Genomic DNA, 23262 nt, shown 5'->3' with positions numbered 1-23262 from the left:
CCTGATTCTTCCTTTTCTTTCCAATCCCAATCCTTGTTTCTCTTGGTCACCCAGCTAGATGCCCAACAACTCTGTCCCATTCCCCACCTCCTCTCACACCCTGAGGATGCAGGTTGGAGAAAGATGGGAGCTAACATTGCCTCCAAGCTTCTTTCCAGAAGGGATGCTGCAAAGTCTGAGCCACAGCTCTGACCTGGCTCTGTTGTCTTCATGTCCCAAGTCTGTGCATCCTCAAGTCAGTTATGTGGGGTACCTGGTGGGTCATTGCATCTCATCCATCCACACACATCCACACAACATGTGGGAACATGCAATTCCTTGTTGACAATGACCTTTGCGCAGCTCTGCCTCACTCATATCCAATTCATCATCAAGACATCACCCTTGTGATGTCATTGGTTTCAAGAATGAAAGATGAGCAACAAAAAAGGGAGAGCAGACCAAGGATCAATGACCACATTATCGAGTTTGACCAACTTACTAGACTTGGAGACCAGGCCCCTAATAATCTCCAAACCCGGGCGACAGAGTATATTCATATCTCGAAAGGGCATCTGGATGTGCCTGGAAGCTTAGGTGGCCCTTCTGCTATTATCTATGCACACACACATATAATAATAATAATATATTGCATTTATATAGTTCTTTATACTTTCCAAAGTACTTTCACATCTGTTAGTTCTCTTGATCCTCACAAAAGTCCTGTGAGGAAGGTAGGGCAGGAATTATCTCCATTTTACACAAAAGAAAACCGAGGTCCAGAGAGGGAAAGGGACTGACCCTGGATCATACGGTGAATTTGTGGCAGAATTTGACCAGTCTAAGGCTCGCTCTCCTGTCATCTGTTGCCTTCTCACGTATAGACATCCACACACAGACACACAAACATACCCACACAAGTCACATGTGTGATCCCACAATCCTTTGTGGTCCCTGGCAGAGGCAGTGCCCCCTCCTTGGCTAAGTCCTGTTTGTTGGATTAGCTTTGTCCATTCCCCCTTCCTGCCCCATAATCTCTCCCTATCAGCTGCTCTTTCCTCTCTCTTTCTGGGGAACCTTTAGTTTCAGGGAGAAAGTGCTGGGCTTGTCATATGCTTTACTCCATCCCTAAGAGATGGTGTTTTTTGCTCTTTCCCAAGGCTTGGGGTGCATTTCTCCCCCATACTCTCAGACTTCCCTTCCCCAATGACCTGGTACTGATTGTCTAATCCTGGGATACTGGGGTGGTTGGTCAGGGAACCTTCCCAAACTCCAAGCTCTGTCAGCTCTGTCTTCTGGACTCAGACCTAACAATCAGGGAATGAGGCACTAAAGGAGGGGATGGATGTGACCTCAGACCACCAGCAGGTCCCTGGTCCTATCCCTGGCCCCTCTTGGGGTTACATTCATTGGTTACGGTCTGTTAATAAATATATCAGTGGTTGTATCCTGGGCTCTGGGCCCCCAGGGCAGGGAGATTGAAAGGGGACCCCTGCCCCACCAAAGGCCAGTCTATGTCTTCTGGGTCCCCTTCTCCACATGAACAGGTTGAAAGGCACCCCTGTTAGGCAGGAAGCAGGTCACCCAGCTTGCTCCCCACTGATGTCTGGGGAAAAGGTGGCGGGGTCACCATTGGGCCGCACTTCGAGGTCCCCGATCAGCCCGAGGAGGGTCCGGGGGGTGGGTCCGGCGGTTCCTTCCTTTTCGTTTCTCTTCAAGATGTTTCCACTTGTGTCCCTTTGACCGAGGTCCCAGGGCTGAGGGCAATTGAGTCTCCTTGGCACTACTCCAAGATGGGGGGCACATAGGGCCTCCACCACCCCTTCCAGGTGCCTCCACCAACTGTAGGAAGTCTCGGTACCAGAGCTTATGGCTAGCAGGGGCCCCTGCCCCCATTCCCTGGGTCTCCTCGACCCTAGTCAGCTGTTCGACTTGGTGGGCAGCCACCACTCGCAGGATGAACCGCCGGAGGGGCTGTGTGAAGCCATGCTCGGTAGCGTGGCAGTGGTAGAGTCCGCTGTCGTGGGAGCCCAGGCTGAGGAGGAGAAGGCCCCGGTCTGTCTGGATCACCCGGTCATCCAAGTGCACCTGGATCAGAGAAGGGCACACCTTAGAATGCAGCATATTGGAGTGAGAAAAGCCCTTCAAACATATGGCCAGTACATGGAGGTTCCTTCACAGTAACCAGAACCAGTTTTGTAATGATGACAGCTAATATTTTCATAGCCCCTTAAGATCTGCAAAGGCTTCTGCCCACAGGATTTCATTTGAGTCTCATAAGGACTCTATAAGGCATGGATCCTAGGTATTACTATCCCCATTTTACAGATGAGGAATTTGAGGTTCAGATAGGTAAAGGGACTTGCCCAGGGTGATGCTGCTTCTGAATGGAACCATTCTTGGAGCCAAAAGTCCTTAAAACATAATCTATCAGAAATGGAAGGATCCTTTATCAATCAGTGACTATCTCTTAAGCCCCTAAATAAGACACCATGCTAGACCCTGGCAATAGAAATGCAAAAAATGAAGCAATTCCTTCTCTCTATTTAGGGGAGACAAGTATATTTATGAATGCATCCAGGATAAATGCAGAACAAAGCTAAGAAAGGAAGGGAAGGCACTGAAGTATAGAGGGCATCAGGAAGGGCTTAATATAGAAGTTGGTACTGTTAGCTTGGTGGGAACGAGGCAGAGGCCATCTTAAATATTTTACAGTTATTTGAGCTTCATGACAACCCTGGAAGAGCCGAGTTATTATTATTATTATTATTATATTTCCATTTTACATTTTAGAAAATTGAGATGAAGTGACTTGTCCAGGGTCACACAGGACTAAGTGTTTGAGGCTGGAATTGAACTTGGGTCTATTTGAATCTAGTCCACTGCGCCACCTGGCTGCCAAGGGGGATGAGGGAGTGAGCTCCTCTAGAGGAGATTATTTTATAAATATCTGAGTCTATGAAGCAGAGGTGAGGCTGCGTTCTAGTTACGGGGATGGCCTGCACAAAGGCAAGGAGACGAGAGAAGTAGTGTGTATGAGGGAAAGAGGGAAGGCCAGTAGATCCTTGTGGCAGGGGGATCAGTTAAGACACCTGGGGGGAGGGGCTGCTAGGTGGTTCAAATCTGACCTCAGATACCTGATACTTTCTGTGTAAACTTGGGCAAGTCACTTAACCCCAATTGCCTTGCAAAAAAGAAAGAAAGGAAGGAAGGAAAGGAAAAGAAAGAAAGAAAGAAAGAAAGAAAGAAAGAAAGAAAGAAAGAAAGAAAGAAAGGAAGGAAGGAAGGAAGGAAGGAAGGAAGGAAGGAAGGAAGAAAGGAAGGAAAGAAAGGAGGAAGGAAAGAAAGAAGGAAAAAAAGAAAGAAAAGAAAAAAGACATCTAGGCAAGAAGTAAGGAGGGACCAAACTTAAGTGGTGACTATATGAGCAGAGAGAGAAGGTTGAATGGGAGAGATGTTGTGCAGCTTTGAAACAACAAAGATTTGTCAAATGATGTGATAGAGAGGAAGAGATAATACCAAGAGACTAGAAAAATGATGGCGCCTTCAATAGAAATAGGCAAGTCTAGAAGAAGGGGGCAGATTATAATGAATTCTGTTTTGGACATTGATTTTGAAAAATTGAAGTTAGAAGAATGACTGGGGTTGAATGTCTAGATCTGAATCATCTGGACAGAGATGATCATTAAAGCCATGGAAGCTGATAAGAACTGAATGAGATAGAAGAAAAGGGGCCCCAGGACAAGGTGGGGTAGATAGGGCATGGAATATTAGAACTAGAAGGGAACAAAATTCACATTTCCAGTATATAGATAACAGATTGCTAACATCAGATGAAACCTTAAGGATCACCTCCCCCAACCCCCTAATTTTAAAGACAGGGAAGCTGAGGCCTCCAAAAAGGAAGGGAATTGTGCAAGTTCACCCATGTCAGGAGAGGATTTGGGGTGTCACACAGGAGAAGGATGCCAGGCCCAATGTGGGGAATGCTTACCTGGGTTCGGAGGCTCTCACTTGTCCGCTGGTAGGTCCATAGCACCTGGGCCTGCAGGGACTTGGGTTGACACTCAAGGAAGATGCTGCTGCCTTCAACCCCAAACAACTTTTTCTCCATCAGGGTTTGGCGAGGAGGGTCTAGTGAAGGTGCATAGGAGCTCAGCTGGAGCTTGGGTCAGGGGAATTTGGTGGGCTTCTGGATTGGGGTGGCAGTGGAAGATGTTGATATGGGGATAAGCTGGCTGGTTCAAGGCTAGCCTATTAGTAGCTCCCTCCTACAAGGTGGAGGTCTTAGGGAGTTTATCTTTAGGATTTGAGGGTCTGTGGGAGGAGGAAACTGATATTAAGGTTCACTCACCCCCAGAACATAGTATGTTGGGGTCCCCATTGCGAACATCCTGACGACGATACCTCCTAAGAGGAAAGCAGAGATGTGGGTAAATCCTTGGGATGTTGAGACACCTCCCCTGATCCCTGGACCTTCTAATGCCTCCCTGCCCCAGATCTTCTGTCTTAGTCCCATACCTCTTGGTATTGGGTAGGTAGCGGGTGCAGGTGGCCCCATCCCAGGCGCAGTAAGGGTCTCGGGCCAGGCAGCACTCGGCGCAGGCACGGCCATAGGCAGCACATCGGTGCAGGGGCAGCTGGGAGATAGAGCCCTGGGAGGCCACGTAGAGCTGGTGCTAGATTCAGAAAAGGGGAGGGGGCAGGGGATCATTATCAGAGACAGGAAACAGACCCACGGGCTCCCACGGTTGAGCAAGTCCCTTCAGTTTGAGAAGCCTCAGTTTACCCATCTGGGAATGAACTGCAAATTCTGCAGGATCTTGTGAGATTTGAATGAATTAACATAAACAAATCATTTTGGGTGGTATAGGGGGAAAGCACCAGGCTTGGAGTCAAGAGGCTCTGAGTTCAAATGCACCCTCAGATACTTTTGAGCTGTGAGACTGGGCAAATCACTTCTCCCTGTTTGCCTCAGTTTCCTCATCTCAAAATGAACTGGAGGGGCAGCTAGGCGGCACAGTGAATAGAGCACTGGAGTCAGGAGTACCTGGGTTCAAATCTGACCTCAGACACTTAATAATTATCTAGCTGTGTGGCCTTGGGCAAGCCACTTAACCCCATTGCCTTGCAAAAATAAAACAAACAAAAAAATGAAACAGAGAAGGACATGGCAAACCACTCCAGTATCTTTGCCAAGAAACTACAAATAGGATCATGAAGAGAGTCACATACTCAACAAACTTTAGTGTGCACTTACTACTACTACTACTACCACTACTACTACTACTACTACTACTACTACTACCACCACCACCACTATTATTACTACCACTGATATCACTACTACTACTATTACCACTACCACCACCACCACTATTCTACTACTACTACTGATAAATGCCCTCAGTCCAGGAATATTGACAGGAATAGACATAGGAAAATATGGACCCTCTGGAGTGCAGTTGGTGGCTCCTGGGAACAAAGAGACTGGCACTGAGGGGTCAACCCCTGAGAAGCTCCGGAGACCCCAGAAGAGCCCTGCTAGACCTTCTTCCTCACCCCACTCACCCTCTTGGAGGAGATCTGCATGTTGGTGATGGCCGCAGCATTCTGGAAGGGAAAGACACTGGGTTCAGAGCTGAGTTGGGGACTAGCTGAGCAGGGCTTTGTTGGTTGGACCTTGTCTTCTCACCTCAAACACCTGTAGCTCCTCAAGTAGAAGTCCTTCTGTACTCTGCCAACTGTCCTTGGGGACTGAGATCACCTTGAGGACTGTACCAATGTCTGCAGGAAAGAGGTGACAATGTGGGGCCAGGCACGCTGTTGGGGGTTGGGGAAGAGCCCCCATGCACCCCATCCCATCATCTATGTCTATTGAGCACCCTCTCTAGCAGTGCAAGTCAATGTATCATCCCTGGGGTCTGCCCAGAATCACCCAGGGCACAGGTGTCAAAGGACAAACCCAGGTCTTGGAGGCTGGCTCTCTAACCACTCTGCCAAGCTGCTTCTCATACCCTGCTGAGCAAATTACTGTTGAATCGAATGGATCTGACTGGATTGGGGGGGGCCGGGAAAGGGGACTTCCCTTGGATCCTGCTGAGTCTCATTTGTGTTATGAGGGAGCCACAGAAAGAAAAACCTTTGAACAGCAGAGCCAGGAAGGAGTGAAGAACATCAAGCCCAATCTTCCCGTATTCTACCCTAAATTTACAGGGTGAGAAACTGAGGCTCAGTGAAAGAAAGTCTTCAAGGTCAGCAAGATGAATTCATTCATTTGACACTTAAAATATGGATTATATAATTACTTTTAGAGTTTATGTGTGTGTATAGGTGAGGGGAGGGAGAGGAAGGGAGAGAGGGGGAAAGAAAGACAGACAGAGAGAGAGAGAGAGAGAGAGAGAGAGAGAGAGAGAGAGAGAGAGAGAGAGAGAGAGAACCTATGGAGGTGCCAGGTTAGCTCCTTCTCTAGATGTTGACACTGTGAGTTTCTTCTTTCTGTGATTCCGTGACTCAAATCACTGTGGGGAAGGAGAGTTAAAGCAGGGCTAGGATGCTAGCATGAAGACCTGAATTCAAATCCAACCTCAGCCACTTGCTAGCTGTGTAACCCTGGGCAAGTCGCTTAACCTCTGTCTGCTTTAATTTCCTCAGCTGTAAAACAGGGATGATAATAATAGAGGAGAACCTCCTGGAGCTGTGAATCAAATGAGATGATATTTGTAGTGTTTAACACAGAGTGAGACACAGGTGCTCACTGCTTTGCCACTTCTGAGTGATGTAAAGGAGTCAGGGGGGGCTTCCCAGGGGAGGGGAGGGCTCAGCTCTGAAGGGTTCAGCTTTTGAATGAGGGGGAGTGGGCCATCTTTCCTTGACAGGGAACAGCAGGAGCCAAGGTGTGCAGGTGGATATCAGCCTGGCCTGCCCAGACTGGCTGAATGGGAGAATGGGAAGGGCAGGTGGGAGACCCCAGGGACAGAAATCTGCAGAGTAGCTGTGAGTACCTCGGGGAGGCCTCAAAGCCCTGGCAGAGAATTCTTTTTTTTTTTTTTTTTTTTGCAAGGCATTGCCCAAGTCCACACAGCTAGGTAATTATTAAGTGTCTGAGTCTGAATTTGAATTCAGGTCCTCCTGACTCCAAGGCGATGCTCTATTCATTGCATTACCTAGCTGCCCTCTCATACCCCTCCCCCCTGCAGAGAATTCTAAAGCTGTTCTTCTGGACACATCAAGAACAAGGCCTGTCTTAGGAGACCAGGCTTTGGGTCCCAGATCTATCCATCTCTCTCTCTGGGTGACCTTGACCTTCCCCTTGTTTTCCCCTCTGTTTAGTAAAGGAGTTGGATTTGGTCCTCAAGACTTCCTTCTGGATCCATAACGGCTATGGTTCTACAAGAAGCGTGGTATTGGGAGAGGCAGGAGGAAGTCTGACCTGTGCCAAGGAACAGGACGTCATAGTGGCCATCGGTTGCAGCCACGCGGTCAGCGACGATTTGCGTGAAGGTGTAGTCGGTGCCAATCTGGAGGAAGATGGGGCGCCCGCCCACAGGCAGGATGGGGTTGTACATGAGGGGGTGGTTTCGAGCAAACTGGATCACATCATCTGGGAAATCCTTGGTGGAGCCAAAGGTGCCAAAGGTCTTGCTGGGACACTAAGGAAACAAAAAAGGCTGTCTGACCAAGGATAACATGGCAAACAAGACCCCTGACCTTGGGAGCTCTTGGCCTACTGGGAAGCAAGGGCCAGACCCAGGGAAGCCCCTGCTTGGTAGAGGGAGCCCCTCCCCTGCCTTCAGGGGTTCTTGGTCCAGAGTGAAAGACAACTTTGTCCACCAAAATATGAGGAGAGATACAAGTCCTGTCTGAGGGTAGGTTTAAGGGGAGGGGCAGCTAGGTGGCACAGTGGATAGAGCACCAGCCATGGAGTCAGGAGGATCTGAGTTCAAATCCAGACTCAGACACTTAATTATCATCTAGCTGTGTGAACCTGGGAAAGTCACTTACTCCATTGCCTTGCAAAAACTAAAAACAATGATAACAAAAAGAATTGCAGGGGCAGGTATATTCTGAGCAGGGTCTGAGGAAAGGACTTTGGGGAAACAGAGTCTGTGCAAAGGGCTGGGAGTGAGTGGGTGATGAACACCTAACTGATAAAGCCTTGTCCTCCCCTGCCGCATCTTCTGTGCCACCCAGGTGGCCAGGACCTACCATGCCTGGGCGGGGGTAGGGCACCCTGCCCTGGTACGACACCCACTGGTAGTTAGGTCCCTCCTTGTGGGCAAAGGGACCCAGGAAGGCCCTCCGAACATCATTCATGCTGTACACACACACAGCCGAGCCCTGGAACACGCTGCTGTTGAGGGGACAGTGGCAACAGCAAGGTTAGGCTACCCAAGCTGCCCCCCAGACTCTGAATTGTTCCTCCCTCTCCAGTTTCCCCAGTCAAGACTGACCTGGAGGTGGAAAAAACAGCGTAGAGAAGGGGGCTTCTTCTATCTTTTGTGGGGAGCAGGAACACGTCGCCTGTGTGAGAAGACATGGGGTCAGAGTCCCCAGAACCCCCAGCCTTCAGGACCCTAGAGCACCAGACCCCTCTCCTGACCAGAGCCACAGTCCAGGCCTCCCAAGCTCAGCTTCTGCCTTTGGGCCCATCTCAGACCCCAGCGTCAAGCCCAAGCACTCACGGAGCTCATCAAAGGCTGTGTCGCTGGCCCCATCTACCCCAGGTACGGAACAGACCAGCCGGGCCTTCAGGAATGTCGTCCACTTGTTCACCAGGCTCCGCTGTCCTCCTAGGTCATTCTGCAGGGGCAGAAAGGGAGTGAGCGATCTCTGAGATATGGTACCCCGGCCTCTTTGGCCCACGTGACCTATCCTGGAATGACCTGGCCAAGCAGGTGTGTACGTGGGGTTGTGAGTGTGAGTTGTGAGGCTGTCTATCTGCAGGTATGGTGGATACACAAGAGAGTGCCTATTTGTGAGCATGAGTGTGGTATATAATTATGTGAAGAAATATGGGGTCTATCTGTGTGTGTGTGTGTGTGTGTGTGTGTGTGTGTGTGTCTGAGAAATATCATGTTGTCCACACAGTGTTACAGACAGCCAGGTGGCTCAGTGGCCAAAGTAAGGGACCCAAAGTCAAGAAAAATCTGAGTTCGAATCTTCCTTCAGACACTAGTTGTGTTATCCTGGACAAGTCACTTAACCTTTCTCAGTTTCTTCCTCTATAGAATGAGGAATGGACATAATTACAGTACCTTCTTTTGGGGATTATTGTGAGGATCAAATGAGATGATATTTGAAAAGCACTTTGCAAATCTTAAAACACAATCTCTCTATTTACTCACTATTATTATTATTATTATTATTATTATTATTAGTGTCTACATTTATATGTGGGTTTTGTGTGAGAGTGGATGGGTATGTGTCACTGAGAGTTCCTGAGTGTGGCATGTGTGTGTGTGTGTGTGTGTGTGTATGCATGTGTGTGTGTGTACATGGGCAAGTAGAGAGAGGACTCACTCTGCAGATCTGACCGATGCGGGACACCAACACCCTGCCCAGGCCTGGGTTCCCCTCCACAGCCACCTCCCGGAAGAAGAAGTAGATCTTGTCATCATCGGGATTCTCACTCTCCGGGATCCAGAAAACCTTCACAAATTTGGGCTCTAGGCCCCCAGGGATGGGTCAGGCCAGAGTCCTGGAGCCCCCATCCCCATCCGCCTCACCCCATGCCAGTCATTTCTCCCCCCAGATCCCCACTGCCCCCCACTCTCTCCCCCACTCCATCCTTGCAACGTCGGAGGCTGCACGGCAAGGACTGACCACCGGGCGGCAGCACTAGCCCAGGAGTCAGCCTGGCTCATTCCCCAGCAGCCCAGACCAACTTGACTCCCCCATCCCACACAAACCCTTTCCCTTTCCTCCCTCTTTAAGCAGCGTCTCGTCACATCACCTGTAGGAGCCGGAATGGGGGGGGGGGGGGCTACACCATCCTTCAGGCCCCTTCTAGGTCTGTCATCTGTTCTGAGTTCTCATGTCCATTCCAACTTGGACAACTCGTGCCTTAATAGCCCTCGCTCTACCGTCCCCCCTTCTGAGACTGAGTGTCCCTCCCAGAAGGAGGTTGAGGGTCTTGAACCCAGGCTAGGGAAAGGACTTGTCCAGGGTGAAGTGGCTATTGAAAAGGGTCCCTGAACCTTGGCTTTCTTGGGTCCCAGGCCCCTTTCCTCCCACAGAGCTGCTGCCCCCCCCCCCATTTCACACACTCTGGGCCCCTGGAAGGGCTGGAAGTACAGGGGGGCACAGAGGGGACCCCGGAGGCTTCAAATGGGTGGGGATGGGGAGGAGCAGAGGACATCTCTCCAGGCCTCCAGACTGTCTTAGGAATGATAAGACCGCCCATTTCCATATTGCTGTAAGGGTTACTCACAGCCACTCCAAGCATTCCCATTTCATAGCTGAGGAAACTAAAGGCTCAGGAGAAGAGAAGTGATTGCCTAATATCCAACAGCTAGTAAGAGTCAGGGCCACAATTTGAACTTGGGCCTCAAGTCTTGGTTTTTTGGGAGGAAGTGGAGGACTCTGCCTTTTAGAGCCCTCTCATGCTGATCACTCAAGACCCTCATTATTGATTTTAGTTTTTTTCTTTTGGCCAGTTCTTTCTTATTTATTTATGTTTTTGCAAGGTAAGAGGGTTAAGTGACTTGCCCAAGGTCACACATTAAGTGTTTGAGGTTGGATTTGAACTCCAGGACTCCTGACTGCAGGGCCAGAGCTCTATTCACTTGGCCACTTAGCTGCCCCCTTGACCAGTTCTGCTTTCACAGCATGACTAATATGGATATTTGTTTTACATGTTTGCACATCTATAACCCATATCAAATTGCTCACCATCTTCGAGGGGGAGAGAAAATTTGGAACTCTGATTTTTTAATTGAATGTTTAAAATTGTCCTTTCATATAATTGGGAAAAAATAATATAAAAATGACCCCTCACCATTGAGCCATCGAGAATCATGTTGCTCTGTTCGGAGGTTGGGGCGCCGGCCAAGGCTTCGGAAAATGGTGAAGTCCCGGCCCATGAGGTCTGTGGCTACTCCGGAGTAAAGTTCCTGCCCTGGTGTGGGGGAATGGACAGGGGAAGATGGTGGAGTGGACTCCACTGGTTGGAAAGCTTGGAGAAGAAACTCGGCAATCTAGGGGATCTCCAGAAGTTTAGGAATGGGTTCACAGGGGATAAGGGAACCCAGGAAGTTTTAAGGGGCTGTGGGAGCCAGGGAGGGTCTCTGAGAAGCTATGGGGAATAAGGAGAGCTCCAAGGGCCTGCAAAACACAGAGGCTACCAAGAGGCCTAGGGAGTATTCTTGGGGTGACTAGAAGAATTCAGGGGATCCCAGTCCAGTGTCATTCCCACTCTCCCCTTCCCCCTCCCTAGTCAGTGGGGGGAGGTAGTACTGCTCTAAGGGGATACTGGGAAATCTCAGGAGCTCAAGTCTTACCCACAAGGACCGAGGCTGCCCGGTGCTTGGGATCATAGGGACTCTTCCCTTTTCCATCCTCTAGATTATTGAGATCCAGTTTCAGCATTGGCTCCTAGGAGTGGGCAGGAGATGATTCAGAATGGCCTCCTGCCCTCTCCCCACTTTGGAAACTTGTCCACATTGAGGGGTGAAGGGAAGCAGCTGCACCTTCAGAGCGAGGGGGGAGGTTCCGGCTTCTCCACTCCCTCCACCCCTCTCCTTTCCCAAATCTGATCCTCACCTCCATCCGGTACCCAACCTCCAGGAAGCCACAGACAGGATGGAAAGCCCCTGTCCCACAGACGTATAGATGAGTTCGGTTATAAGGGTGCAGTAGTTTCACAAAATTCACACACTCAGCCTGGACAGGAGGAAGACAGAGTCAGGCTGGTGGGCATGAGCCCTTCCTCCCCGCTCCGGCCTCAAGGGGGATTGTCCGAGCTCAGCCTCTCCCTGTGCCCCCTGACTAATCAGTCACACTGCTAAATGGTCTTAATGTTTACGAGGGGCCCTCTTCCTCTGAACCCCCTTGCTCTCATGCAAGGGCTGCTCTTCAAATTTCATAGAGGAGAAAACTGAGGCCCAGAGAGAGAAGTGGTTTGCCTTGTCACGTAAAGGGCAGGTAAATTGAAGCTCAGTCTTTCATGGACAGGGTTCAGGTTTGCCCACATTTCTCTCCCCCCTTCCCCAATGCCCCATTGACTCCTATGGTTTCTGTTACTCCATTAAATGAGCAGGTCTTTTCCAAGGGATGAGGCAGATCTGAGTCACCACCTTTTTTTTTTTTTTTTTTTTAGGTTTTTGCAAGGCAAATGGAGTTAAGTGGCTTGCCCAAGGCCACACAGCTAGGTAATTATTAAGTGTCTGAGACCAGATTTGAACCCAGGTACTCCTGACTCCAGGGTTAGGGCTCTATCCACTGCACCACCTAGCCACCCCAGTCACCACCTTCTTCCAAGGGTTCCAAGACCAGAACATCCCCCACCCCCCCTGCCAACTCGGTCTCCCTCTTTTGGCAGTCCAGAAGAATTTGAGACCCTTCTCTTCTTCTCCCCTCCTCATCCCCCCAAAGAGCCCAGGCCAACTGGTCACTCACACTGATGTCCTTGCCAGCCCAGTTGCATTCTTCTCGCCACTCCACAGGCGCCGGCCAGGCCAGCTGAGCAGGGGTGGGGGAGGGAGGGAAGAGAAACAGAAGGAGTTATAAGAAGGCTTGGAGAAGGATACCCTCTGTCTTGGAACTAGACCTGGGGAGTGGAAACTGGGGAGGAGGGAGAACCTGAGGGAGAGAACGTCCCTCTGGGTAGAATAGAGTTCTGGGTAGTGGTGGTATCTTTGAAGGGAGGGAATAGATGACTCCAGAATATGAGATGGTCTTTGGGGGGGGGGGATCTCTAGAGGAATATTTCTTAGTGATGGGTTATTATCTGCAGAGAATGTTTCTTCTGGGGGAACGTCAACTGGGAGGGGAGGAGTGTATACCAGATGGGCTGTATGTGGGCAAGTTATCCCTGGAGGGGAATACCTCGGAAGAAATGGTATCTAACTTAGTGTGGGGGGCGTCTCTCTGAGATTAGAGAATATATGTCCCGGGGGACACATCTTTGAGGGAAATATGTGGGGAGAATGTCTCCTGATCTTGTGAGTATGTTGGTGGAAGAGAGGGTTTGTTTGGGAGGAAGGAGAAAAATGCCTCTCCTGTGAAGAGTTCTCTGTAGAGAATGCTTCTCTAGGGGTTTATCTTTGAAGGGGATATCTATGGGTAGAAAGACTATCTTTCCCTGGAGGTATATTTGGAGGGATGCCTTTTAGGATTGGCATCTATGGGAGGAAGACAAGCATATCCCTCCTGGAGGATGTTTCTGGGGGAGAGGGTTGGTTTCTGAAAAAATGTGACTTTTGGGAACCCTTTCTCTCAATTGAGGAAGCTCCCTGCCATGCAGGATGAGGCATCTCCTCCTGCATCTCTTGGGGAGGACATCTCTGGGAAGAAAGGCAAAGGGGACTGGAAGAGATGCTCTCTGAGGTCTGTTCCATATCTAACTCGGTGATCCTATGATCTCTTCCAGGGCATGTGTCTAGAGAAAATGTCTCTGTGATGGCACTGTAACTCTTGGTGAGAGATCCAACAGGAGAATGGATAGAAATATCTCTCAAGAATTTCTAGGGGAGAGTGTCCTTGGAGGATCCTTGTCTCTAAGGGCAGAAAATGAGTCTCCTAGTGGTGAGGCTGCATCTCCAGAGGGGAACTATGTCTCTGGGTACCTTCTTGTCCTGTTTGCTGATGTTATCCAGACTGAGGGAGGCCACATGGTTCTGGGCCCCCACAAATAGCCTTCCACGCTCCTCGTCCAACAGAAGAGCCTCATAGCAGCAGGTTCGAGGCAGGGAGAATGTGCGAAGGCCATGCCGGGTCCTGAGCTCTGCCAGGAACATGAGGGAGAATTTGAGGATAAAGAGAGAAGGTGAAACACAGAGGAAGGATAGGGCCAGGGCCTATGATGTAACAGCTGCCTCAAAAGTAGTCTGGAGGGGGTGGCAGGTAGGGCCTGGCCTAAGGAGCACTACACCCATCCTTCCTCCAAGGAGTATATTTCCCACACCTTCCCTCTTCCCAAGGGTGTATGTGTGTGTGGTGATGATGGTGGGGCACAAGGGGGTCAGTTCTCTGCCCAGCTCATCCCCAGCCTAGCTCCCAGGCTGGGGCCGAGGCCTCCAGGGAAACTAGCCGCCAGACACTGCTGCCTAGCAACCTGTAGCCCAACCCCTGCCTCAGGACTGGGCTGCCTCAAGTTCTCAGGGCCCTAGGAAATCTTGGGAAGAATAGGGGAACACCCCTTCAGTCATCTGAAAGAGAGACATGGACTTATTGCCCCTATCTCTGCCCCTGAAATAATCCAGGCTGGGCGTTCAGAGTCAGGGCAGAGGCCAGAAAGAGTTAATCAGGGACCCAATAACAGAAGAGAGGCCCTGGGGAGGTTCTCTCTTAGCATAGACCCAGAGGGGGCTCTCAGTCCTACTCAGAGACACCCCGGACCTGGGCAGAGGTCCCTGTATCCCCCTTTCCCAGAAATAGCTCTCTCCCACTAGAAGGCACTAGGAAGCTTCCGACTGATGGAGGACCAAGGACCTTCACATGGATCCAGTCCTCCTGAGACACCCCCAGATACATACACTCAGATGTACAGACATGTGAGCACCAAGGAACCAATTACATACACACACACACACACACACACACACACACACACACACAGTTACAGGCAGTTTCAGCTGCACACACATTACACACTCATATACAGTTATACACTCCCTGAACCTAAATGCAAAGAGAAAATTACACAGTTGTATTCACCTTTTGTTACACACTTATACAAACATGCTCTCACAACCGCACACAAGCCATCCCACACTCCCGCAGAAACAGTTCTGACCCAGTCTTCCAATTCTCCCATCAGGTGCTCCCTACCTTGGAAGGAGAGTCGGAGGCGAGGAGGGCTGTTGGTTGGGCCCCCTTCTGCCCCCAGCACCAGGGCCCAGAAAAGGGCCAGGCCCGGGAGCATGGTGAAAGAGGCTAGGCAGGTCTTGACCCCGTGGGGTCCCAGGGAGGCAGAGCTAGCAACCAACTCGGTGGGGAGGAGAAGCTCTTCTGGGGCTGGGCCTTGGACTCTGACCTCTGGATCTAGAAAAGAAGGAGAGAATCAAGGAGGGAGGGAAGGAACCAAAGGAGAGAGAAGGCAGGGTGAGAGGGAGAAGGAGAATAAAGGGAGAAGAGGGAGAGAGACGGAGTGTGTGAGTCCCAGGGGATCAGATTACAGCCGGTTTGGGCGCTGGGGCCAATTCAGCCACATTCCAATTAGCTTAGCCCCTTCCTCTGAAGGACAGACACACTCACAAACACACATACACTGACACGGACAGACACACGTGCACCTAACATATTTCCATGTACAAATACAATTACATAAATGTCCCTGCCCTCGCAGAAAATGCAGGCTGAGAGATCTGAGTAGAGGGGGGAGCTCCTAGGATTGACCCCAAGATCCACAGCATCCTCTCTAGGGCTCATCCTAGCTTGGGGAGTTACATCACCCAGCTACCTGTCCCACAAATGGTACTTAAGGCTAAGGAGAGAAGTGGATGATGTGTGTGTCTTTTCACATATGTTCACATACCTTTCACATATGTGTGTGAAGGGGGGGTGGCAGCCAGGATGGTGCTGGCCTGGATTCCCTTGATTGTCACATGAAGACTAGTAAAGGAAATGGGGGTGTCCACCTGGACAAAGGAAGCCTCAGTGAAGTGCGGAAAGACATAGGAACTCTTCAAATATTTGGAGAGGGATTAGATTTGCTCTGTTTAACCCCTGGGGGCAACAGCAAAGAGAAAATTACACAGGAAAGCTGCCCAGGCAAATTTCAACATGATGTCAGGAAGCATGTCCCAGCTGTTAGAACTGAACAAAGGGGTCATCAGGTTGCTTGGAGGGGGAATGAGTTCCCCATCTCTGGAAGTATGAGGGCAGAGGCGGGATGGCCACTTGTTGGGGAGTTTGTGGGGGGACTGGGCTGGGTTCGATGGCCACTCCCAAGTCACAAATTCTGTGATTGTTTGCCTTTTAAGAGTATGTCTATATATGCATAGAAGGGTGTGTGTGTGTGTGTGTGTGTCTGTGTGTGTGTCTGTGTGTGTGTCTGTGTCTGTGTGTGTCTGTGTGTGTGTGTGTGTGTCTGTGTGTGTATGTATGTGAGTATCTGAAACACCACAGGTGGGGTGAGAGGGGACCTTCCCAGGAATCTCTGAGGAGCCTCTTCTCACACTCACCTGGAGCCCAAATGTCCCCATCAAAGAGAGGCTGGGAACCTGAGATACAGACCTTTACCAAACCTATTTTCCAGAAAGAAAAACCAAGGCCTGCCAGAAACTAGAATAGAATGTCAGCATCCAAGCTTTCAGCCTGGACAAGGGTATTAATCACCTCCCTTTCTGTTGGCCCCAAATCTCCTGACCTCTCCCTCCTCATTCCCCTCCAGCCCATGACCCCAGCTGAGTCTTCCTGCCCTCTACTTATTCTCTCTAAAGGGGTCAGGAAGAAAAGGGGGGAGGTTAGTGCTTTGTCTCTTATGTCACCAACCAGGTTCATAAGGGATGGGGACATTAAGGTGGAGTGGTGGTAGTGGAGGAGTAGATGAGTGTGTATGCGTTTGTATGTATGTGTGCAAATATCTGTGTGTGTAGGTGTGTGTAAGTCTGTGTGCATGTATGTGTGTGTTTGTCTGTAGAGAAGATGTAGAGATTTACCATTCAGGTCCTCATATCCACTGTTTGGAGAGAGAGGGTTACTGAGCTATCCCTCTCATTGAGCCATCCTTCCCTCAGTGAGCTCCTGCTGATTGAGCCTTTGCCTCCTACTGAGTGTCCGCACCCTCACTGAGACCTTCACCCTACACACAACACACAGGTCCTTCATCCCCTCATTCTCATCCTGGCGAGCCTCTGCAGCCATCTCTGATCCCCAACAGTGAAACATGGGAAACCAGAAATATTATCAACTATTCCTTTGAAGCAAGAATTACCCTCCCACATGCCCCCCACCCCAAGCTATCCCCCATAGACAGCATAGTGGGGCAGAACGAACCCAGCGCTGAGAATCTGGAGACCAGAGTTCTGACCCTGGTTTTTCCATGAACTATTCTGTTGTGAGTCTTCAGTCCAGATCATTGCATCTCAGGCTACAAGGACTCATGAGAATTCCTTTGTCCAGCCATTATTTAGATCTGGGTCTTCTGACACTAAGGTCAGTGTCCCTTCCACACTAGGCAGACCTTAGCCTCTTGTATCACCAATAGGGTATGACTCCCACAAGGGGACAGAAGCCCTCCCCACAAGAGTTGGGCAGGTTTCCCCACAAAACTTCCCTCCCACCCTGCCAGTATTTGCCTGGGGGAGTCACAGAAGCACTGTGGCCCTCAGCTCCTTGGCCTAATAGGAGCAGCGCCCCAGTGATGCAGAGGCCTCCTCCTCATTGCCCTCCTCTGTAGCCCTGGCCTTGGCCTGCCTTGCTTGGCAGCAGACATCAAATTGGGGAGTAAATGCCAACCTAGATAAGCCTCAGAGGGGAAAAAGCACCTTGGACCTGAGGTTGGCGGCTTCCTCCTATTCCCCAAATGCCCTCTGTTCATGGATGACTCCACCAGCTTCCCAGTCTCCCAGGCTAGAAACCCTGGTGCCATCTTTGACCCTTCCATCTCCCTCACTTCTGAGAGTCAATCAGCCACAAGTCTTGCTATTTTACTTTTGCAAAAGCTCTCCCTTTTCTCTCTGCCTGGCCATAGGTCCTTCTGACCTTAATCCAAATAGCTCATGACACTCCTCTCCTCAAGAACCCTGAAGTAACTTATTACCAAAGTAAGCAGAATTCCTGACCCTGGCATTCAAGGTCCTCCTTTTCCAGTTTTAGCTTCTCCTTTCACCCTTTTATCACTACTTGTTCCTCAATCTTGGCCTGTTCCAACCTCATTTGCCAAGCTTGGGATGCTCATAGGAACTAGAACTGGGAGGGAGTCCTGATCATTCAATCTACTCCCCCCATTTTACAGATGAAGACATTGAGGTCCGACAAGTGAAATAATTGGCTCAAGGAAACAGAAAGGTAGTAAAGGTTCCTGTGACTCCTAGGTCAGTACCTTTGAACTCAACTGTCTCTCTCTCTCTCTCTCTCTCTCTCTCTCTCCCTCTCTCTCTGACCTCAGTAACAATGAACACCTGTCTCTTCCTTCAAGGAAGGAATCCTCCTCCTCATAGAGCTAGCCTTCCTTTGACTTTTCCTCCACCCTGCTCAAGTCTTCTACACTTTGCCCAACTTGCTATCAGGAAGGTACTTATATCTCTCTCGCTCTTATCTTGTTCTCTCTCTCATTAGACTGGAAGCTCCTTGTGAGCAGGGCCTGGGTCCTAGGCCCCAAATTACATAATTGATGGGGTTTTTAATTGAATTAAATCTCTACTCACTGAGCCAATGGGGTGACTCTCTAGAGAGGTTCCCTCTCTCCCAGGGCCAGGGGGCTGTGCCTGGCCTTGGATGCTCTCTTGCTGAGGGTTTGGGGAGGAGGGCCTGGTTGGAGCTTCAGAACACTGGATACCCATAGGGGACAGAATAGACCAACTCAGAGTGAGTCCCTCTTGTTCAACCCAGGTTTCTGTTGCTGCTTGCCTTGATGGCCTGGAAAAGGGCTGGGGGGCAGGGGAGAAGAAAGGGAGGGGAGCAGGCACTTTGTACAAATATTATCTCATTTCATCTTCACTACAATCCTCTGAGGTAGGTCCAGTGATGGATCAGGGCCCCAGGGATACTGCCCTTCCTTCTCCAGCTCTCTCCTCCCCAGGAGAGAATTCCATCTGGGACTAACAATGTGGGCACTAAAAGGTAACTGTACCATTTTACAGATAAGGAAACTGAGACCCAAAATGAAATTATTTGATCCTATAGCTAAGAGGAGGCAGAATTTAGGTTCAAATTCATATGAGTTCTTTTCATGCTTTCACTAGCATTTCTCACTCTTAGGGCTATGAGGACCCTGAATTCAAATCTGGCCTCAGACACTAACTGTCTGACCCTGGGAAAGTCATTTAACTCTCTGCCTCAGTTTCCTCATCTGTAAAATATGCTAGAGAAGGAAATGGAAAACCAGTATCTTTGCCAAGAAAACCACAAATGAGGTCACAAAGTCAGACACAGCTGAAAAATGACTAAACACATACACACACAAGACTCACACAGAGGGCATTGAGGTCAGAGAGGGTAATTGCCTTGCCTGTGGTCACACAGCAATTCAGCTCAGTTCAACAAACCCTTAATAAGGGCCTGTTATAGCAAAGCCCTTAGATAAAAATACAAAGAAGATGTTGGAGGCTGGACCCAGCTTTCTTTTGGTCTTTTCACTGCAGCTGGGTCAAGGTTAGCAATGGATTAATTGAGTTGTTGTAGAGCCCATGGGACCAGGCTAATTCTTAAACCTAATCTAAGGCTACTTAGGGCTCATGACTTCCAGCCCCCCCCAATTCCAGACTCCCTCAGAGATCAGGACATTCAAAGCTCTTTACTAAAATGACTTTTCCTCAGGGAACTTCTCCAGAGTTGGGGTCCCTCTCCTGATTTGAGGACAATCCCTCCCTATCCCCTCAAAACAGCAGAGAAGGCTCCTTGATTGTGGGGGAGAGAGGCTGAAAGATTCAAAGCTTTGAATGGCCCTAGGCCAAGCCTACCTCCTAGAGACCTCAGTGTCTTCAGGGGGCTGGAGGAATTAAGACAGGGTGGGCCTGGGGAGCTGGGCTGTCTCAGACACACAAGTTATACAGTAAAGTTTCCTGGGTGGGTGGATCGGGTGACAAGCTGGCTGCTGGGAGCTGACTGGGGAGGGCGGTGCTGGGCTTGGGAGGGAAGCTGGGTCACCCGACAGTCACCCTGGTGACGGGCGGGGCTGTGGCCTGGGCATTTCTTAGGAACATGGCATGGGAGCACTCTGCCAGGGGGGCCTGACTTCATGAAGGCAAGGACCCAAAGCTACAGTTCTGTGAGTTACCCACTCCAATCTCCTCTCCACCCCAATCTCCTCCTCCTCCCAAAGCTGGCTGTGACTTTGTTTTCATCTTAACACCCCCTACCCCTCCACCCCCCCCCCCCATCCCAAGCCAGCCTCCCAGTTATGCAGTGAAAAGAGCCAGTGCTTTGGAGCCAGAGGGCCTGAGTTCAAATCCATATCCTGCTACTTTTTCCCACTTGGCTTCAGTTTCTTCTTTTGAAAGGAGGGAGTTAGACTCAGTAACTTCTAGGGGTCCTTTCAATTCCAAATCTATGCTCCTGTGAAGATCCCCTGTGCAATCTTTTGGCATCTCAAGTCCAGAATCCAGAGAGACCCAGACCCAGTCACTACCGAAGGCAGAAAGTTGAACCTTTCATGACCCCCCTCCCTTTGATGTTCTTTCCTACAATTCCTCCATATCCTTTCCTCCCTCTCTCCAAGAGAGACCCCCAATACTGTTCTCCCCGGAGCTCTCCCCTGCTCACATCCTTCACCTCCCCAAAGACCCCTCCTCTAGCCTCTTACAGCCTTCTTCCTTCATTTTAGCCTCTCTCTGCATCTGACCCTTCCCCTGGGTCACAGCCTTTACAGCCCCATTACTCCTTTACAACCACATCTCCTCTCTCCGCCCCACTTCCAGCAACCCGGAGTGGGGGCAAGGCTGTGTTCTAGTGAGCTCCGGGTCACTGAGCCCTCCAGATGTAAACAAGGTTCCCGGGCACCCCCACCCCACCAACTCCACCATTCTCCGGGCCTCTCCCATCTCCTTGGGCTCCCCTCCCCTCCAGCTCAACCAAGGTAGCCCTGCTCTCCCAGGGAGGACCTGGAGGGACTGGGTCCCGGGCGACCACCTGCCCCCCCCCCCATATCTCCAGACCCGAACAGGGTAGGCACGGACTCGAGATAAGCAGGCAGTGGGCACTGCCAGTCTCCGGGGTCCACTTCGGAGAGAAGTCCTCCTCACCTGACCCCCCCACCTCCTGAAGTCCCCGATGGGGAGGGGCGGGGTCCGCACCTCTGGCCCTGGCCCCAGCCCGGCCCGGCCTCCGGCTCGGACTCGGGCTCCGGCTCCGGCTCCGGCTCCGGCTCCAGCGCCTGTGCTCGCCTCCCCAAGGTAGGTCGGTCGGTGGCGGTGACAGGGCAGTCCAGAGGAGGCGGCCGGAGGCGGGGAGCGGGGAGGGGAGGGAGGGGAGGGCGGGACCTGGAGCCCCGCGCTGGGGCGGGGGAGTGGAGGGGGGCCCTCCCGGCGAACTCCGGCCAGGGCCAGAGCCACGAGGCCAGGGAGCAAGGAAAGGCGTCCGCGCAGGAGTGCGGGCGTGGGGCGGACACGCGAATACTCACACGTATGCAAGCACAGGCCGATCCACAAATCGACTTGAATCCTTGGACCCAAGGGGCGGGACGGGTAATCACCCACGGAAACGCAATTCGAAGCCCAACACCCAGGCCAGCTTCGGGGAGTGCGCCCCGCGTTGGGCAAATGCGGATCGGGTTGTCGACTGACTGGCTGACCGCTGCGTGATCTCCAGAATCGCCTTCCCCTGCCTGGACCCTCCCGGGTCCGACCAGCTCTAAACTTCGAGACAGAAGTACCCACGGAAGAACAAAGGCAGAGAGACACACAGGGACACACAAACACACAACTGCAACCACCACACTACACACAACTAAAGGCCGGGAGTGTTGACCTCTCTAGTAAACTGGTCAGCCCAATTCACAACCACATCTCCCCCGGCCCCTCCAGCCTTACCTATGGAGAACACAGTCTACGCGAGCATCTATGTAAAAGTCCACCGTGTCTGGACTTCTTAGAGGTCCTGTTTCCACATATCTAATGTGCCCAATCGACATCGAGCCTTCCCCAGAGTAAATCTGGGAACGATGGGGAGAGACTTGGGGAGAGGTGGGAAGGAAGGTCTCTTCCAGGGAGGAACTGGTTCTTTGTGGGAGGACCCCGACTGTAAAAAGAAACACTTTTAAGATTTTGTTGTGTAGTTCTGTCTTTTTAGTCGAGTCTGACTCTTATGTGACTCCATTTGGGCCTTCTTGGCAAAAGATACTAGAGTTCTTTGCTATTTCCTTCTACAGCTCATTTTATAGATGAGGGAACTGAGGCAAAAATTAAGTAACTTGCCCAGGTAGTGTCTCAAATTTTTAAGCTTAATCTGCTTAATTAACATTTTCTCCATCACTTTCTTAACACTAGGCAAAACAAATTAAGCCTTGATTTATAGTTTGCTGATTTCTTAAGTGTAAATGCTTACCGTAAAATTTTAACAGTAACCTTTAGGAGCCGGTCAGATCTGGCTCCAGCACACTTTTACCTGTGTCCTGAAAGTAAACCAGGTGATTGCCTCAGTAGGCTAACTTTTAGCAGCCTTCTCCCTAGAACCTAGCCTAAAATCTCAGAGAAATTTATTTGCATTGTACTTGCTCATGTGTAGACAATCCCCACAGCCTGAAGTGACTGGGCACCCTCCCAGACCAACTCTTTCGGTGGCCTTCCAGGTGGCCAGATCCCCCTAGGGAACCTTGTGTATCTGGATTGATCTGTGTTCTTAGCAGACTCATGGGCTCTCTCCAGGAAGGAGAAGAATCTCCCTCACTGGAAGGGCAGATAAATCTGTGGCTCTGGCCACATCCTTTTGCATACACAAGTCTGGGCAGGCATCTCTGTGCCTCAGGGGAGGTGAGGTGATTGCTGACAGCATCATTCAGGGTATAGGTAATGAAGGCCCTAGATCACCCCCCAACAAGGAAGCTAAGATCAAGGTTTCACAAACAGACACACACACAGATACACACACACACACACACACACACACACACACACACACACACACACACACACCTCCCATCGGGATTCTGACCTCACCCAGCTCCCCCAGGCCACCCACCATCCCTTCCATCTCCCCCTCCCTCCATTTTGGCCCCACCCTGGGCACTGAGTGAGGAAGGAGGAAATGAGACATTTACATTTTACTTCCTTGGTGTATGTTGGGGGTGGTCAGCTTGAATGTGTCTCTCTGCATGTTTCTGAACTGGTTGTGTCCAAGTATATAATAGTGTGTGGGTTTATAGTCACACATTTAACCTCAATGAAGCCCTGGGGAAAAAAAAACATTCCCCCCTCTCTGAACCTGTTTCTTCATCTACAAAGTAAAGTTAATCCTTGAACT

General features: G+C 50.6%; 1 protein-coding gene across 4 annotated transcripts; it reads right to left on the bottom strand.

Moving 5' to 3' along the window:
- Nucleotides 1-612: 612 nt before the first annotated feature.
- On the bottom strand, nt 613-21518 carry SEMA3B (semaphorin 3B). Of its 4 annotated transcripts, none has more exons than XM_074198009.1 (18): nt 21425-21518; nt 14971-15183; nt 13767-13924; nt 12598-12660; nt 11743-11862; nt 11481-11574; nt 10979-11098; nt 9502-9647; nt 8664-8781; nt 8433-8502; nt 8188-8332; nt 7412-7631; nt 5675-5766; nt 5551-5592; nt 4501-4658; nt 4334-4389; nt 3974-4113; nt 613-2067 (listed from the first exon to the last, which is right to left on the bottom strand). In XM_074198009.1, the coding sequence occupies exons 2-18, from the start codon at nt 15062-15064 to the stop codon at nt 1606-1608; spliced, it is 2298 nt and encodes a 765-aa protein (XP_074054110.1). In that variant the 5' UTR covers nt 15065-15183; nt 21425-21518; the 3' UTR covers nt 613-1605. The 4 variants fall into 4 exon arrangements, with proteins under 4 accessions (XP_074054110.1, XP_074054107.1, XP_074054108.1 ...); XM_074198006.1 differs by lacking the exon at nt 21425-21518 and adding an exon at nt 21048-21416; XM_074198007.1 differs by lacking the exon at nt 21425-21518 and adding an exon at nt 21099-21416.
- Between the last annotated feature and the right edge of the window lie 1744 nt (nt 21519-23262).

Source organism: Macrotis lagotis, chromosome 8 (assembly GCF_037893015.1).
Source record: "Macrotis lagotis isolate mMagLag1 chromosome 8, bilby.v1.9.chrom.fasta, whole genome shotgun sequence".
Classification (NCBI taxonomy): domain Eukaryota; kingdom Metazoa; phylum Chordata; class Mammalia; order Peramelemorphia; family Peramelidae; genus Macrotis; species Macrotis lagotis.
This window is presented reverse-complemented; position numbering and strand designations above follow the sequence as displayed.

Bases quoted from the DNA above. Each gene is read 5' to 3' on its own strand.
- SEMA3B (XM_074198009.1), bottom strand. From the start codon at position 15,064: ATGCTCCCGGGCCTGGCCCTTTTCTGGGCCCTGGTGCTGGGGGCAGAA. The intron at 8,333-8,432 runs GTCAGTCTTGAC...TCCCCTCAACAG, and splicing joins GCTGTTTTTTCCACCTCCAG to CAGCGTGTTCCAGGGCTCGG. The intron at 4,114-4,333 runs GTGAGTGAACCT...CACCTTCACTAG, and splicing joins CAACATACTATGTTCTGGGG to ACCCTCCTCGCCAAACCCTG.